General features: G+C 35.5%; 1 protein-coding gene across 3 annotated transcripts in view; it reads left to right on the forward strand.

Annotated features, from left to right (window-relative positions):
* ZFPM2 (zinc finger protein, FOG family member 2) overlaps window positions 1-18,886 on the forward strand; it is a 450,174-nt gene that overhangs the window by 206,788 nt on the left and 224,500 nt on the right. For all 3 annotated transcript variants that reach the window (XM_032415653.1, XM_032415654.1, XM_032415655.1), the window contains one exon: window positions 18,010-18,128. In XM_032415653.1, coding sequence (XP_032271544.1) covers window positions 18,010-18,128 — 119 coding nt within the window. The remainder of the gene's footprint in view (window positions 1-18,009; window positions 18,129-18,886) is intronic.

The following is an 18,886-nucleotide window of genomic DNA, read 5'->3' on the forward strand; positions in this document are numbered from 1 at the left end:
AATGTTCTACTCTAATTCTGTGTTCTGGAAAAAAGGAGTTGTAATGGCTCATATGGCTGTGATTAAGTATAAAGGTAGAAGTAAGTGTTTGCTTTATTGTAGACACAAGTTGGGTTTGGGGTACTGATTTAATGATCTTCAATTGAGCAAAATTATTTAAGGAAGGTGATCCCCAAAATGCACAATGATTACAAGTGATGCTCATTGCATGTTTGCTCAGCAAATAAATCAAAAAATGATTTGGTTAGGACTACATGCCTTATGCTTGTCCCACAGCTTGCTTATGGAATCATAATCTTTCCTAACATACATGGGTTAATAATAAATACTGGTAAATACAGACATTGTGTAGGAACCTTGTTTTGTTCATACTTTGTTGGCTTTGAAAATTCAAGAGAATAAATTAATAACATACTTAAAAATACTATTCTTTTCCTGAAGACATGCTTTATTTAAGTTTAACATCCTTGGCTTAAGGAGCTCAAATTGCTGGACAAAATGACCAAAACTAATGATCATAGTTATAGTAATAATAATAAATCTTCATTTTCACAGGGTCTTGGCTAAGGAATAACCTTTGATTTTGATAAAGAGAGATATGTAAGTGTGAGGGATTATAGTAAAGAACATTTTTGAAGAAATATTGGAGGGAGTATCTGTTTATGTTTGGAATATTGCCATTTTTACCATCAAGAAATTAGTATTGTCCATGACTTTAACTCTCCCATTATACATTTCATCATTGTTACTCAATATAGCAGTGTTAGAGCCTTCTGTTTCTTCCTAGTATCTGTCTCTCATGTATTGGATGATTGTAGCTATTCTTTAATCCTGATCAACTTTTCTTTCCTTTATTTAAGTGACTTACTCAATTGCATCAATTTGAGTCAGAGTATTCTCTTGAGTTAAAAAGAAAAGGAGGTAATATGTACATCTACACTAAATAACAGAAAAAATAAAGAACTGTATTCTAAAAAAAAAGATTATGGGGGCACCTGGATGGCTCAGTTGGTGAAGTGTCTGACTTTGGCTCAGGTCATGATCTCGGGGTCCTGGGATCGAGCCCCGAATCGGGCTCCCCATTCATTGGGGAGTCTGCTCTTCCCTCTCCCTCTGCCCCTCCCCCTGCTCATGTGTGCGCTCTCTCTCTCTCTCTCTCTTTCTCTCACTCATAAATAAAATCTTAAAAAAAAGATTATGACAATTAATGAAGCTGCTCTTACTTTCATTTAAGTGGTTTACCATGGGCATCAATTTATTTCCCAGCTGCTCCTCTTAAATTTGTTGTAAAAAGAGAGACCATTGGGTAGAGGACTCAATATTATGTCTGGAACAAAATAAGTACTCAATAAATGTTATAGCTTGGTTATTCTATAATTGAGAATATTTGAGGAGAGAAATGAAAAAATCTAATGATGGACAGTAACATAGGACAACTATTTCCTATTGCTTTAAATATGGTTCTTTTTCACTAATGTATAAGCATGTTCCTTATTTTCTCCTTTTTGGAATTCTATGTCAAGATAATGTCAGTGGAACCGTTAATCTTGGTTATCTAGAAGTGGAATGGGTGACTCACCTTTGATGTTAACCTTCACAGCTACATACCTTTGCCTGGCTTAGCTCTGAGTTTAAAAGAAATACCAGCATGGGGTTACTATAGGCTGAAGCTCTCCATTACCTATGTAGGTGGAATCAGCTCTGGGAGCTGCTCCTGTCATCTTTTGGATTCAGTATGATATTTTTATGCCTCCATTTTTTTTTTTTATCTGGAATTAAAGTGGTTCTGGGTAAAAGCTGGTTCTAGTTTGGGTAATTATGATTATCAAGCAGGTCTGTATATTGAATACAAGTAGTTATTACTTATGTGCTTCATTTTCCTTCTCAATTATAAAATACTAAGGTAAAATTTATAATATTTATTGAATACTTACTATGTGCTAGATATTATGTTGAGCCTTCTACATATATGATCTCATGTTCACAACAAACATAGGAGGAACAAGTAGGAAATTCAGTTGATGCCTATGGGAAGTATCAGCAAGTCAGCAGATACTCAGATAATATAAACTGGTTCTCAAGATCGTCAATAAACTTTTTTCTCATATGATCTGAATTATTGAATCCTGAAAGTATATAACCCCCACTCTTAACGATTTATGAAATCATTGTAAAATTTTGTTAAGTCTAATTTAATGATGTGTCCCATTGGTCATCTCCTTATTATCTTTATATGCGATTATTTTCTAATATGCTCATAAAAGTATCATGGCTTCCTTTTTTGATGTGATTCATCATATAAGCAAATAAAAAATTGTGGGGCACTCATGCATTTGGTGGGGGAGAAAATATTATAAATTACTCTTACAAATTGGAAGTAAAATGTTTCAGCTTATGTTCTTACATTATTTTGACTCTAGTTAAAACCGGTGCATAATTATTTCCATAGTATGATATCTGTTGTATTTTAACTCTATTCCAAATAACGAATATTTAAGATGAACAATATAAAGAAATCAGAATGGGTGTACAGAATGTTAGTTACTATCTGTGGTTTTAAGTGAACGAAGCTAGAAAGAAAATCAGTCATAACTTACTGACTGGATAGCATAGTGTCAGTTCTTTGCATTTTTTTAACCATCTTTCTTTTAAAAACAAAAAGCCTTTTTGAAGGATGTCATCAATTGACATGTTTACATATATTTGACAGATATGCATCATTCCAAACATACTTGCTACCTCCTAACATTTGTTTACAAAAGCTGATGGTATTTGTAGGCAACATTTATTCATTTACATGGAGTTTTACAGATACCTTTTTAACTATGTGAGTATCCTGATACATAGTCATCAAATAATAATAATGATTTTAAAAGTCTAGAAATTTTTTTAAAAGAAGAGCAGTTGACTTCTTGCATCATATAGGTAGCTTAGATAATTGTGATCACTTCTGGGTGCCTGACTCTGGTACCGAGTATCACACCATCAGTTCTGAATGTGCTCATCTGTTAGAGAATAAGCAACTGCACCTAGCTTGTCATAGGAACAAGCGATGAAAGGGTCCCCTTTATTACAAGCATTGTAAACTGAGAGGACATGATAGAGATACTTACAGATGAGCTCATCTCCCTGATTTTTAGTGCTTGAGGTGATGGCTTCTAGTAAGGCTATTATTGTTATCTTGATTTCAGGAGTTTGTGAAATTATGAAAAAAGAGTATAGAAAATTTTTAAGAAAAGGCTAATATTATTTAACATGAGGGCAGCTTATAAGATCTTTCCCAACAGTTTTTAGAAATGCTATATTTTCATACCAAAACCAGATAAAGACCCCACTAAAAAAGAGAACTACAGGCTAATATCCCTAGTGAACATGGATACAAAAATCCTCAATGAAATATTAGCAAACTGAATCCAGCAGTACATTAAAAAAAAATCATTCAGCACAATTAAATGGGATTTATTCCGGGGTTGCAAGCGTGGTTCAATATTTGTAAATCAATCAACATGATATATCACGTCAATAAGAAAAAAGATAAAAACCATATGATCATTAGAACAGATGCAGAAAAGCATTTGACCAAGTACAACACCCATTCATAATAAAAACCCTTAACAAAGTAGGTTAAGAGGAACATACCTCAACATTTAATAAAGGCCATATATGAAAAACACACATCCTTAATGGGGAAAAACTGAGATCTTTTCCCCTAAGATCAGGAACAAGACAATGATGTCCACTCTCACCACTTTTATTCAATATAGTACTGGAAGTCCTAGTCATAGCAATCAGACAACAAAAAAATATAAAAGGCATTCAGATCAGTAAGGAAGAAGTAAAACTTTCACTATTTGCAGATGACATGATACTATATCTAGAAAAACCAAGGCTCCACTAAAATACTTCTAGAACTGATAAACGAATTCAGGAAAGTCACAGGATACAAAATCAAAGAACAGAAATCTGTTGCATTTCTATACACCAATAATGAAGCAGCAGAAAGAGAAATTAAGAAAACAATCCCATTTACAATTATACCCAAAATAATAAGATACCTAGGAATAAACCTAACCAAAGAGATGAAAGACCTGTACTCTGAAAACTATAAAATAGTGATGAAAGAAATTGAAGATGACACAAAGAAATGGAAAGACATTTCATGCTCACGCTATGCTACCCAAAGCAATCTATGCATTTAATGCAATGCTTATCAAAATACCAAAAGTATTTTTCATGGAACTAAAACAAACAATCCTGAAATTTGTATGGAACCACAAAAGACCCTGAATAGCCAGAGCCATCTCGAAAAACAAAAGCAAAGCTGGATGCAGCATAATTCTGGACTTCAAGTTATATTACAAAGCTGTAGTCATCAGAATAGTATGGTATTGGCACAAAAATAAACACATACATCAATGAAACAGACTAGAAAACCCTGAAATAGACCCACAATTATATGGTCAATTAATCTTCAACAAAGCAGGAAAGAATATCCAATGGGAAAAAGACAGTCTCTTTCACAAATGGTGTTGGGGAAACTGGACAGCAACATGTAAAAGAAAGAAACTGGGCTGCTTTTTTACACCATACATAAAAACAAGTTCAAAAGAGATTAAAGACCTAAATGTGAGGCCTGAGACCATAAAAATCCTAGAAGAGAACACAGACAGTGACTCCTTTGACATCAGCCATAGCAACTTTTTTCTAGATACGTCTCCTGAGGCAAGGGAAACAAAAGTAAAAATAAACTGTTGAGACTACATCAAAATAAAAAGCTTCTGCACAGCAAAGGAAACTATCAACAAAATTAAAAAGCCACCTATGGAATGGGAGAAGATATTTGCAAATGACATATCTGATAAAGGGTTAGTATTCAAATTATTTAAAGAGCTTATACAACTCAACACCCAAAAAAACAAATAATCCAATTAAAAATGGGCAGAAGACATGAACAGACATTTCTCCAAAGAGGACATACAGATGGCCAATAGACACATGAAAGGATGCTCAACATCACAGAAATGCAAATCAAAACTGCAATGAAATATCACCTCACACCTGTCAGAATGGCTAAAAATAACAACGCAAGAAAAAACAGGTGTTGGCAAGGATGTGGAAAAAGGAACCCTTGTGCACTGTTGGTGGCAATGTAAACTGGTGCAGCCACTCTGGAAAACAGTATGGTGGTTCCTCAAAAAGTTAAAAATAGAATTACCTTATGATCCAGCAATTGCACTAGTAGGTATTTACCCAAAGAATATAAGGAAATTAATTCAAAGGGATATATGCACCCCTATGTTTATAGCATCATTATTTATAATAGACAAGATATGGAAGCAGCCCAAGTGTCCATAGATTGATGAATGGATAAAGAAGATGTGAGATATATATGTATATATGTATATATATATATATATATATATATATATATGAATATTATTTAGCCACAGAAAAGAATGAAATCTTGCCATTTGCAATGACATGGTTGGAGCTAGAGAGCATAATGCTAAGTGAAAAAAGTCAGAAAAAGACAAATACCATGATTTCATTGATATGTGCAATTTAAGAAACAAAACAAATGAGCAAAGGGGAAAGAAAAGGGTGAGAGAGAGAGGGAGAGAAATCAAAGAACAGACTTAACTATAATAACAAATTGATGGTTACCAGAGCGGAGGTGGGTGGGGGGTGGGTGAAATAGGTGATGGGGATTAAGGAGGGCACTTACTGTGATGAGCACCGGGTGTTGTATGGAAGTTTTGAATCACTATATTGTACACCTGAAATTAAGAAAGCGCTGTATGTTAAAAAAAAAACAGTAAAAGAAAAACAAATACTAATTTTATCTAAAATTAATGTATTTACAATATTGAACAGAAACTTTTACCATCAACTATAATTTCCATGTTCTTAAAACTGTTATTTACAATAAATTCCAGTCATTTGTTTCTTCCAGCCTGGGATTAATTTTATTGCAACGCAATTCTTTCTAGTTCATTGACCCTCTGCCTTACAAACTATTTTATTTGTAAATAATGATGTGTTTAAATGCTCATGCTAACATTGTATTGTGTTCACTTATGACAGAAATTATTTCTGATCTAATAAGGGAAAGAGATGGCTTATACTGTCTTTTGTCAGCTTTCCCTCCCCTGAGATGCCATTCCTGATTTCTCTGAGTTGCCTTGGGAGTCTTTTTGTCTTGCTGGTCTAATTTTATCTCTTGCCATACCAAAAACTCTCACCGCCATTAGGATAAGTCACATAAGGAGAAGATCCACATTAGATTCATGTTTGTATCTCCAGTATCCAGCACTGTGCCTGGCATTTTGTGTTCGACAAGTAATTTTAAATGAGTCTATACTTCTTTAAATAAAGTTTTGTTGAGTGCAGTTTTATAAATACAAACGGTCCTGAAAATAGTTCCGCCTGCGAAAGTCTAATACCTGGTGAGCGGTCGTAGCTCTACTGGGTCATGCCCCAGAGAAGCCTATGCAAGAGTTCCTATGAAGAGTCCCTCCCCAGAAATGATGTTTTCAGAGGCAGTTGCTTATACGTGGAGGAAAGGATCAATCCTTAGATCTGTGCAAAAAGCTCTGAATCTATGGAAACTACACTCATGAGTAATAATACCTGTCAGCCTGCCTAGCTGCTTTCCTTCCTCCTTCTCCCTCTTTCTTCCTCCCTCCTTCTCTCCTTCCCTTTCTTCCTCCCTCAAGATTGGGCATTTTTATCTCATATTCACGTTGGACAGGAGCAGATCAAGGAAAGTAAAGGAAAAGGGAGAGGAACTGAAGAGGAATAACATATACATATCACAATATAGAGCGCATAGACCTGTTTAACTCACTGAGTGCTAAATGTGGGAGACAGAAAGATTTTACAAGCTGGAGAACATGAGGGCATCAGAGATTCTCATTTGCAATCCCTGCGTACCATTACACATCAAAGAGTTTTCTGCAGAGAAAATGCTATCAACCAAATAAAAAGGTAGGGAGTTGTTTCGGAAGGTTCACAAGGTCTTTTATACCTGTATTATTATGAAGGGAAGCTTATGTCATTTCTTATGTTAGTACTGATACGATATATTTAATCAGATTTTCAAGTTTTTATTTATTTCATACATGTTTTCTCTGAAGAATGATCATCAAGGACGGAGAAAAGGTGGGAAACTCCACTGTTTTAAAACCATGTACCTTAGATTTCTTCTCTCTGAAATTTTTGGGACAGAAATGTAAAAGTTTATTGTGAACTTTGATAATCAAACAATAATTTTGCCACTCCGCCCTGTAATGCTTTCTCAATGTTTTGTTTGTTTAATCTTTTCTACCACCTGGCCTCCTTCAAAACTCGCCCTGTGGCCCCATCCTTCAGGCACTCACATTCTGCTTTCCAAATTGACTGGCAGCTAATCTTATAAATGAATCCATTCTAATGGTTGCTGATATGATACTAGGGCTTGAGGTCAATCCTTCCACCTAGTTAAGTTGTTAAAAAAATTTTTTAAAAGAGGCAGTCTGATAAACTGAAATGAGCATGAGAACACCAGCAAAACAGGGTTGGAGTCCTACTTTCACTACTAATTTTGTGACTTAAATAAGTTATTTTAATTTTGAGTCCCAGCCCAATAAATAGGATGGTAAAATTATGCCTACTCTATTTATTTCTCAGGGAACTAACTATTACAATGGTATTATAAAGTGAAAAAGTACTATATACGACGTTGACTGACTTAAGGACCTCCTGAGAAAATGATTTAACCCAAAGCAGTGAAGATATGTATAGTTTCTGCAACTCTACCACGTACAAAGCTTTGTGGGATATCTAGGAAGTACCATGTAGAGAGATGATAAATACATACAGATCACTATTATAAGGAGGACAATGATGAAAAATATTAGAGTTAAAAATCAAATACTGTAGGAGTTCAAAAGGAGAGAGATCACCTCTGAACTTCTGGCAAGGAGAAGATGTATGAATCAGGGAGGTGTTCATTTAGGAGGTAACAGATAGACTTCCAAAAAATGGTAGGGTTTTTTTTTTTTAAGAGTTTACTTCTTTATGAGAAAGAAAGACAAGAGTGAGGACAACCAGGAGGAGGGGCAGAGGCAGAGGGAGAAGCAGACCAGGGAGCCCAATGCGGGACTCCAACCCAGGACCCTGAGATCATGACCCAAGCCGAAGGCAGACGCTTAACCGACTGAGCCACCCAGGTGCCCCCCAAAATGGTAAGGTTTAAGCATAACACTAATGATGGGTATTTAGAGCGATATGCCACACAGCAAAGGCCTTTGAAATACAGAAAGATTGACCATGACTGTACCAAAAAACGGAGTGTCAAGGAGGATGCTTTTGGCAAAATTATTCTTGTCAGTTACGTGTAACTCAAGAATGTATACAACCGTTACACAAGCAAGAATGAAAGGCTTCAGAATTACGAGTAAATGACAGCAATTTGCTTGATCTTTAGGAATTATATTTTTGGAAGTATTTTCTGAAATTAATATTTTCAGCAATATGAGTTCAAAGTTTAGAAATAAAAACTTTGTGCTTTGTGCCAGCATCATAGCCTACATATTTATCTTTCTACAGATGAAGGCATTTTCAAACCAAATAAATATACGCATGTATTTTATTTATTGACGAGTGCCATACAGTAAGAGAATTAAGTGGCTGATATACTTTAGTACTGCACAGGACTTATTCTCCCAAATTTGGGGACCCACATCAAGATTTCATAAAACACTGGCAGTGGTCTTAGGTATGAACTCAAGTATCCTAGGATCTGTATTCATTGGCGACATGTTAAATTTTTAGTCTCTTTATTGTCTATATCCCACTCTATTTTTTGAAACTCTTTTTAAAAAGTGATACTTGTACTTGTTCTCTGGATAAAAAATTTAAAATCCGTAATGGAATATCACTTTTAGACCGGTCTTCTGCACATTTCTATTCTTGGCTGAGAGTACTTCAAAAGTCACCTCCTCACTCCAAATATAGACTTTCCTTCCAGGTAAAACTCATCCTAATCACAATCAATGCTTAAGAATGTTTATCCGTTAGAGCTTTTCAGTATGTTTTCATCTCCATCTACACCATTTCAAAATGTAAAAAAAAAAAAAAAAAGACTATAGCTGGATTAATCTGGTTATTGAGCTAAAGAAATACCTAGCAAACCAGTGGTGTTTAAACAACAGCAGTGACTTGTGAAAAGTTCCATTGCTTGCCAACTGTCTTTTTCTAAATTAATAAAACCTATGTACCCTATGAGAAAGCATGCAATTTTAACATACAGCTGTCGACATTGCCTAAAATTTAGAACTGCAGTTATCAATAAGGCCCACTGGTGTTCTATAGCAAATGTTCTTTAAAGCTATTTCTGACTTCTTTTCAGTCAAACAGGATCTATGGTTGATTTGCGCCCAAAGTTTCTCCTTTAGAGTTTTTCCTCCTGGAGAAAACAGGCCTTCTCTGTCTCACCAGGGCCCTACGGGCCCTGCCCCTTCGATGGACCTCCTGTTCGTGGACTAACTTTTGGATGTTTCTTCTCCACCGCTGTTTTTTGTGCCTGCTAACCCAGACCTCTCCCATCCGTGATGTTTCCTCCCTAGCCAGACCTTCCAAAGCACACTCTCCCTCTGTGTCTCAAGATTTGAATCAGGAAGTGGTATTGGGTCAGCCTGTGACAAGGAGTGGTGTCTGGAAGGTCAGGGAGGGTTTTGGCAGCGAAGAAGCATACTGTGCCAGGTTTTCTTGAGCAAGAGTGGTGACTCCTTCCTCCCTCCTTCCAGCAGCTGAAAAGAGTCCAGAAACTGCCGTTCCTCCTTCCAGTGACACTTCCAAACATTTGCAAGAGCCAGTCACCCTCCAGGTGAATATTTTCACACACCTGGGATGAGCTGATTTTTTGTTTGTACAAATAGACCATAGAGCAAAGGGCAAAATTTGGCAATCTTTCCCCCCAAATCTTGAACTTGGTCTCTGCATATAAAACTTCATTTTATATGTGAGTATGCAGGTGAAGGCTTTCTAGTTTTATTTCACATCATGGTTTTGTTTTTAAAAACATCTTGAATTTTCTACTTTATTACCAATGATCTTACTACCTAGAACCACATTTTATCTCTTCTATTTCTCTCTTGAAGATGATAATTTGTAGGTTTCGGTAGGCCTTATGATAGAAAGAATATCCAGACCTATCATAGCCTCAGAATTAATTCTGAAAGCCAGCCAGAATAATAAGGTAAAAGATTCCCGAGCTTGTATTACATGCTGATGTATGGTAGCATATGCATGTAAATTTGCTTCTTAATGCTGTACACATTGATTTCTATGACGTTTTAGAAACTGTAGCTGAAGGGTATGTTTTTATTCTTGAAAATTGCAGTGATTTAACCTGCTCCAGGTTTTAGACAATTCCAGTATCTTGTTTTGGAGTTTTTAGCCACTGAATGCATGAAAAGGGAACGTTTCTATTTTGCCACCACCATTACAAGCTACTTACAAACTAATTCAGGGCTCTTTGTGGTAGACTAATAGCTTCTGATTCACTGCTGTCACCCAGTACCTCTTCATGCACTTTTAAGAACATCCGCAGTGCCCCCAGCACTTACCTAATGTGAGCATTTTTCTCTCATCTTTGGCAAATCATTAATGGAACATCGAAAAGATCCCATCTGTTAGAGTTACATATGGCTAAGATCAGAATTATCAAATATCTCATTTTTTTCTTTATTCTTTTTTTCTTTTTTTCCCTTTCTTATCCACACAATAAATGTAGTTGTCAGCAGGATAAGTTCATGCGCCGGATAAGGTCACAATTTCATTTAGTGACAACTTCCAACAGTACGAACTTACAAGGTTCGATTTATTAAAGAGTCAGAAGGGATAAGATCACTCCATGGCCAGCCTGATTTATCAGGGTTTGACTGGAGTACTTGAATAGGGAATGTCGTATTTCAAGTTTATGTTCAAAACTGTAGTTCAGTGTGTGTTATGACTGTGTGACTCAAAAACTGAGAAGGAAAATTAGAAAAGGTATCCCTATAAGGCGATCTGTAGCCACTTACCAAGAACTATCATTTCCTGTGCCAAACCATGCTTTGAGATGGCTCAACATAACATAATATAAATGGCACTATTTGTCTTAAAATGCAGATGAAACATGCTGTTATTAATGCCTAAGGAAACACACATACAGTGGCGAAACTGCAGTTTGGCTGTGAAGATAATCAGCAGCGAAATGATCATCTAACCCTCTTATGTATCCGGCAGGCAGCTGTCAAATGGTTAAACCATAAAATAGCAAGAGCCCTGCCATACTTCAGCCACCTTGGCTGACTTTGAAAATGTTTTGAGATTTTTAGAATCTTTGAGCGCTTTTTGAACTCAGCATGACTTCGGGGCTGTCCATGTTTGATACCATGATGTATAATGTTTTCCAACCATGGAGAAAATATAAATATGGGTTCTGACGCTATAGCCTTCTGTTACAATAAGGCCTGATAAACATTATGAGCTAATTCATGTGGCCTGCTTTAAAAATTGGTTATATATTTAAAACCAAGTTCAAACCAATCCAAATTTTATTTTCAGCAAATGAAATAGGATCTTCTGTCATCTCATTTATTTGCAACCATGTCCATCTACGAAATCCGAGCCTGGAGTTAAGGGATGGTCTGTAAATACCATATACATTTATGTCATCAACTTAATACTGAATTCATTTGAAGCATGATGGCTGATAACCATGCTAAAAGGCCCACATCTTGTCTGTTCTCCTTTGGTATACTACAGTTTTCATATACTTTGCTTTCTAAAGAGGCATCAAAAGGACCCTTTCTAAAAGAAACAAAACAATAGCTTGATTGTACCTTCAATAAAATAAGATTTGAGGGTATCTCTCTTGACTTTAAGTATTTCTTTCCACCAGCGAATTTCTTTTATTTGCGCAAAAAAAAAAGTGGCTTGATATCTTAAAAGCTGCAGTATGTTTGGTAGTGATTTCGGACTTAGGGCTTTTTTTTTTTTTTTTTTTTAAAGTGAGGCTATCATAAGTCTTTGAGTAATCACAGACTTTTAAAAGTATGCATTATCAAGAAGATAAGAGAAACAGCCCTCAGCACTAACAATATTATCTTTTACCAAAATTGATTAGTCCATCCTATGTGTCTCAAATATTTTGTGTGAACTAACCCAGCATGTTAAAAAAAAAAAGGCTTCTTTTTGAAGAATAGCTGCAAAAATATGAAGTGGCTGAGAGGAAAAGTCTTTATTTTTCAGCCTGCTCCATATTTCACAGATGAGGTAACGTAAGTAAATGTAGTAAAATGCTGAGCAAATGAAATATATGGTTGTTGTAATACAAAGAGAAGACACATATTAAGGCAACTTTTTTTGTCCTTAAAATCAACTTTAACTGTACTAAAATTAAGTCTATGAACTTAAGAAAACATCCAATCAACTATGTTCAGTTTGTATTTCACAATTACCATGTGTCAGAAATTATATTGGTTACCAGAGGATAAAGAGAAATTAAAAACTATACCCATAGTTCAAGATGCTCATATTCCTCTTGAGGTGAAAAGGGTTATCCAAGGGAAAGCACTAGGGAGTCATTAACTGCAAAATTGTGTAGCATTGGATTATAAATGCCATGGGAGTACTAGGGAAGGAGAACTCAGTTTGTTCTGGAGTTCAGAGACATCTGGTAAAAGAGAATAGCTTTGGGTTTGGTCTTGCAACGTTAATAGAGTTTATGAAGGCAGCCAGGAGTACAGAGTGTCTGCCAGGTAAAAAGCACAATTCTCAGAAAGAAGGGGGTTAAACTGGACATAGGAGGAAGGTATAGTGAGGAAGGCTTTCTTGACTGGAGGGAAAAAATACATTCCTGAGAGCAGAACAGAAGACACTGTGGAGCAATGTTGTGGTTAAGATTCAGGCATAGACGCTCAAGTCGGGACGCTACTAAAGGAACTTGTACCAATGAGTGACTGTGGAGTTTTACTAAGTTTATCGTGACAGGGATTTGGAGCTGTAGAGTGAATTGAGGCTGGTCGGTAATCGACATCTGAGTTGATGAACCCTGGGGAGTGCTGATAAGAAAGGTGAATCCAGGAGATACTTGAAAAGGAGATAAGCCAAGGTATGGGGAGTATTTTGGATGGAAGTGTTAAGAGGGGATGTGACCACAGACACTGGTGAATGGTTAGATGGGATGATGGAAGTATGTGGACATGCTCTTAGAATGCTTCAGTGTCTTTTTGGTGAAGTAGTAAGTATTTATTAGGCACTTTGCATGTGTTCTGTGAATTAATCCTCCCAGCGGTCATATGAAGAAGATATTGTAATTCCTATTTTGTAGGCAGAAACTGAAGTTCAAAGGGTTAAGGATCACATGGCTTTTTCAATTGACTCTTCTCCAGTTCAGTTTTGAACTCATTCCAGTCTGTGGTTTGGCCTCCAAACTCCTTTCACTCCAGATACCCATGATTTCCATCTCATCAAAAGGGATCTTTCCGATTCTTTTCTTACTTCCATGAATTTTCAGATTACTTGATTCATCCCTCCTCCTTTACATTCTTAATCAGTCCATTGGCTGCTATATCCAGTTTCTTTTCTATTCTCTTGCACTTCTAAGTTTCTTTTTTAAAGATTTATATATTTACTTGAAAGAGAGAGAGAGAGAGTGGAGGAAGGGGCAAAGGGAGAGAATATCCAAGCAGATGCCCACTGAGCGTGGAGCCCAGTGGGACTCAGTCCCACTACCCATGAGATCAGGACCTGAGCCAAAACCAAGAGTCAGATGCTCAACTGACTGAGCCACCCAGGTACCCCACTTCTCCTAATTTTCTGAGCCTGCTCCTCTATCACTCTGCCTATTGAAGATCCTTAGAACCCTGTCTTAGGTCTTCTTACTTTATTCTGATATACTTGGTCCTGGATGAACAGTCTTATGGCTTTTATTACCATATGCAAGCTAGTTTTAATTAATGAGTAAAATACCAAAATTTATCACTCTAGTTAAGACCTTGCTTCTGAGTCTCAGGCTTGTACCTCCCCATCTCTTGCCTTCCTTACAGCCACTTTTTTTTTTTAAGATTTTATTTATTTATTTATGAGAGACAGAGCCTAGAGAGAGAGGCAGAGGGAGAAGCAGGCTCCCCCAGAGCAGGAGCCTGATGCGGGGCTCGATCCCAGGACCCTGGGATCACAACCTGAGCCAAAGGCAGATGTTCAACCGACTAAGCTACACAGGCACCCGACTGAGCCACCCAGGCACCCTACTTACAGCCACTTCGACCTCAATATTTCTTAACTATAACTCCTCATCTTATCCTTAAATCTTCTTCTTCTTCTTCTTTTTTTTTTTTTTTGCATGTGTTCTTTATCTCAAAAGGTACATGACCATTGGCCCATTTGCTTAAGCCAGATACCTGAACATTATTGTTGGATTTTCCCTTCCCTAACTCGTAAAATCTAAATAATCACTAGGTTCTATGATGTCTACTTCTCAAGCCTTATGGATTACATTTCCTGAAATTTGTCCAAGGTCCAGGCTTGTTTTGTTTGTGGCTTTATGCTTGGGCATAACCCACTGCCTGATATTTGGTAGATACCAAATAAATATTAGTAGAATAAAAGAATGAATAAACTAATGTATAGAGGCAAAAAAAATGAATAAACAAATCAAACAAGAATTGGAGCTTTGCTCTCTGATTTTGGAATATCTGATCTTTTCAAGTTAAACATCCATTTTTATGATAAACTGTTGGACCTGGGTCTTTGACCTACAACCCCAGTGTTCTTTTTACCTCTCATGATATATCTGGGAAAAGAAAATCATGGTGTCATGGGCACCTTACCAAGTAGCAAGTGAGTGCGAAACCCTCTTTACCAAGGACAAAGCAAAGACTCAGAAAAGATAATTTTTCTATTCAAGGCCATTTAGCTGGTTATTGGATAGAGTTGATTAACAGTTAATCTTGTTTTTAGTGCAATAATGTTTCCTCTATTTCATGACACTTATTAATCTTTGAAAAAATTTAAATATTATGTTGTTAAGCAACATCTAAGTTAAATCAAATATAACTTCCATTTATACAATGTCTTATTTCTCTATCATTAACCTGTGCAGCCTGGTAGTGTGTAAATGCTAATTATTTGCATTGTGCTTGTGGATTTCTTTAACCCTGTTGTGAATAAATGAATATGTTTATTTTAATACTTTAGCAACAGAATGGATTTCCCCAAACCTCAGAATAACTTCCTTATAAGCAAGAAAGGAGACTGGGATTTGCCTGTTTGCCTAATAAAGTTCAAAAAGATTGTCTTGTTAGCTTGAAACGTTATTGGACCTTCTGTTATGGTCATGCTTAAGAGCTCATAAAAGTAGTTTTGGTTTGCTTAAAATTTTAATGCATAGTCAAAGACACCTCAAGAACTTTGGTGATATTTAGGTATCACTTTATGATCTGCCCTAAGTTTGTAGTTCTTAATCCATTAAAAGAAAGAGCTACTTGTAAATCCACAGGTATAGATAAGAAGTCACTGTTTGCCTGAGTATGAACCTTTTTCAAATGAAAAATGTCAGTGGCAGAAAGAGAGGACGAATTACTTTTTTAAAAGGTTTTCAAAGATCCTCTGATTTCTCTGGTATCACTTAAATGTGACATGACTTTTTTTTAGTGTATAAAAACAAGCAAATTATTTGGGCATCATTTTTACATAGAAAAGAACATTCTTAACTAGTATTTAGCAGAGGGATTGAAATGTATTTTATCCTTAAATGGTAAATTGTAAAGAAATTGCTTAAAATTTAAGTATGTATGGTTGAAAAATTCAAAGAACTATCAGAAATTAAAGTTTCTTTTCAAATAGAAAAAAATATCTTAAAAGATTTAAATAAGTACGTTATCACATATGAATATATACATTGAGGGACATTTTCCACTGAATCCTTGTTGACATCATAGTAGATTGTTAGCTATTCTCTGTCTTGGAGAATTTTGTCAATAGGGCTCTGATCCCAATGCATTAATCAAAAAGATTGTATAAGGATGAAAAACATTTTCAGGGGAAAATCTCAGAAATGGGTTTGTTATTCCACCTACAGAGAACAAATTATTATTATTCCATATTCCCTGGACTTGGGATTTGATACTTAAGCATTAATATATTATTTGTTGCAAGTATTCTATTTATAAAGCTACATTTCGAAAGCTCAGACTTATAGAATCTTTTTTGGGTCCATTTTCCTAATTACTGATCATCTTTAGCTACTGATACATCAGAATGAAAAGAAAAGGAGGGGGATGTGTGTGTCTATCTTAATGAGTTTAATGAGTTCTTCCATTTTTAGTGTATTTGACAAGTGGGAGAGAAAGGGAGTACAACAAAAAGGGAGAATGGAGGTGTCATCCTTGAATTGACATTGTTTACTGTGAGCCTGGGATTGTTATTTCCATTGTATCTTCATTGTCCCAATACAGATAAATTTATATTTTCATAATTGACATAATGGAACCATGACACAATATTTTAGCTGACTGTGGTTTACATACTTTGATTTTGGTTTTCAGGATAAGCAATAATAAAAACGTGAAAAGTAATGTCTGGTATTTTAACTGGTGTTAAATGGAGGAGACACAAATGTGAAGAAATAAAGGAAAGATCTAACTGAACTCAGGTTGATGGTATTGCTTTTAAAAACATCAAAATTAAATGTACATATTTAAAGTTATAGACTTGAAAAGAAATTAAGGCCAGAGTAAGACAAAAATTTTATAATAGATTACCTACCATGACTTATGTATTACTCTTAGAAAATGTAACTACTGAATACATTCTGTGTTATTTAGAACTTTTCTCAGCTATCTGTTGTATATGGTTTCTATTTATACTTATTAATCCATTCCTTCCCATTTTCATGTCTACTCTTGAGCAGGGTGAGAAGAAATACCAATAAAAAACATAAATTATATTATTAAGATTAATATTTTGAAATATAAATCTTTTGCTATGATAATGTGGTATAGTGATACTGTCAGGACATAAATTTCATAGATTTAATTATTTAAAGAGAAAGACTCCAATTCCTGGTCGAGATTTTGTTGGTTTGTTTATCCCAAACAGTTTTTAGACTGATGGTTATTCTTTGAAGCTTTGAAACCTTCATTTTTTTTTATTAATTCATTTATTTCTTAAATAAATTTCTTAAGGGAGCATTTGATGAATTCCTACTTTATGGCAGTGTGTATACTGTCTTTACTTCCTATTTCCCTTTAATGATCCTAATGTAATAAATTGGAGGCAATGAAAGGACGAAGACCATCCAAAACTGGCTGTTTCATAAGTGTTTTTTGTCCAAACTCTTCTGGTAACATAGAATCTACATCAAGTACCAAATATAAAAATGTAATGAATTTGATTAAACATTTTTTCATTTGGGAAAACATGCACCTCTACTTTTTATACATGTAGATACTTTATCCCTTGAAACTAGTAGTAATTTCAGAAAATTACCAAGTGCTTTCAAAAACTCACCAGATGTTGTTCACCATGAGTCTTGAGTAACTATAATAAAGTAATTGCATAAGGTACATATCTTTAATTATAATTTTTAATTACATTGGTGATCAAATATAAAATTTTAACTCTGAGCCATTGTCCTCATGTTTTTTGCCTACCTGTTTTTCCATTAGAGCAGTGTTTTTTGAGGTGTTATTATTTCGAGTTCTTCAGGACTTACTAAATAGAATTGACTTCTGTAGATGATGTGTGTGAAAAGGTGCAAGAAAGAAATTGGACTAAATTCCAAATACAATTCTAAGGACAAGTTTTATTTTCTTCTCAGGATAACAAGATTAGTTGTTTTTCAGACGAGCATAATTAATTCTCTTAATATGAATCCCGAGAATATTGCGTGTGTAAAGCCAACACAGAAAAAGAGGTGGCTGTGGGTAAGGCACACGTGAAAGTACTCCAAACACCTCTTGTTTTCATTGTCTGCAGGGGAGCTGGAGGTATTTCAGAAAGACGGAGAACGGAAAATCCAGAGTCGGCAGCAACTTCCTGTGGGAACAACCTGGGGGCCATTTGCTGGGAAGATGGACCTGAATAATAATTCCTTGGTATGTGGATGTTCTGAGATGGTTGACTCAGTATTTTGTCATAGCTCAGAAATTATCTCTGCTTGCTTCCCAGTGAAATCACTAAAAATAACAGTTTGTTTTTTCTTTTTCATGGACCACAAAACTTGGATATTTTCCAAGTGGTTTGTCTCTGACAGTAATACACGCAGAATTTAGAAGGAAACAGGTTAATCATACTAAGTGGTTGTTTAGTAAGGTAATTTATAAGGTTGTTGCTTTATCTGCTTAGCCAGACTACTACTACTCACACTTAATAATATATACAAATGCTTTTATTTTTAAGATGACACAAATTAATTGTCATACATTACAGGTTTACATGAAGAACAAGAAATAAACAACCTTGTTATTCCTTGGTAATATTATTTGCACCTTTAAGAGCCAAGATGGATGATTAGCATCATAATTTTTGTTAACTTCCTTGGAAAATCTCTGTAAAATCTTCCTCTAGGTAAGCTTATATGGTTAATTGATGAACTCGATGTTTTAAAAAGTAGTGGAAAGATAGGATGTGTGGATACCTTTAAACTTCATTTCTTAATTGGATATTTTAGTTTTCTCTCTTGCTGCTGTAGCAAATTACCTACCATACACTCTATGCCTTTAAAACAACACAGTGTATCATCTTGCATTTCTGCAGGTCTGAAGTCTGAAGTGAATCTCACCAGGCTAAAATTCACTATCTGCAGGGCTGAGTTCCTCTGTGGAGTCTCTAGAGGTGTTTCTTCACTTTTCCA

The sequence above is a fragment of the Phoca vitulina genome, unplaced genomic scaffold, assembly GCF_004348235.1.
Source record: "Phoca vitulina isolate PV1807 unplaced genomic scaffold, GSC_HSeal_1.0 scaffold18, whole genome shotgun sequence".
In the NCBI taxonomy this organism is placed as follows: Eukaryota; Metazoa; Chordata; class Mammalia; order Carnivora; family Phocidae; genus Phoca; species Phoca vitulina.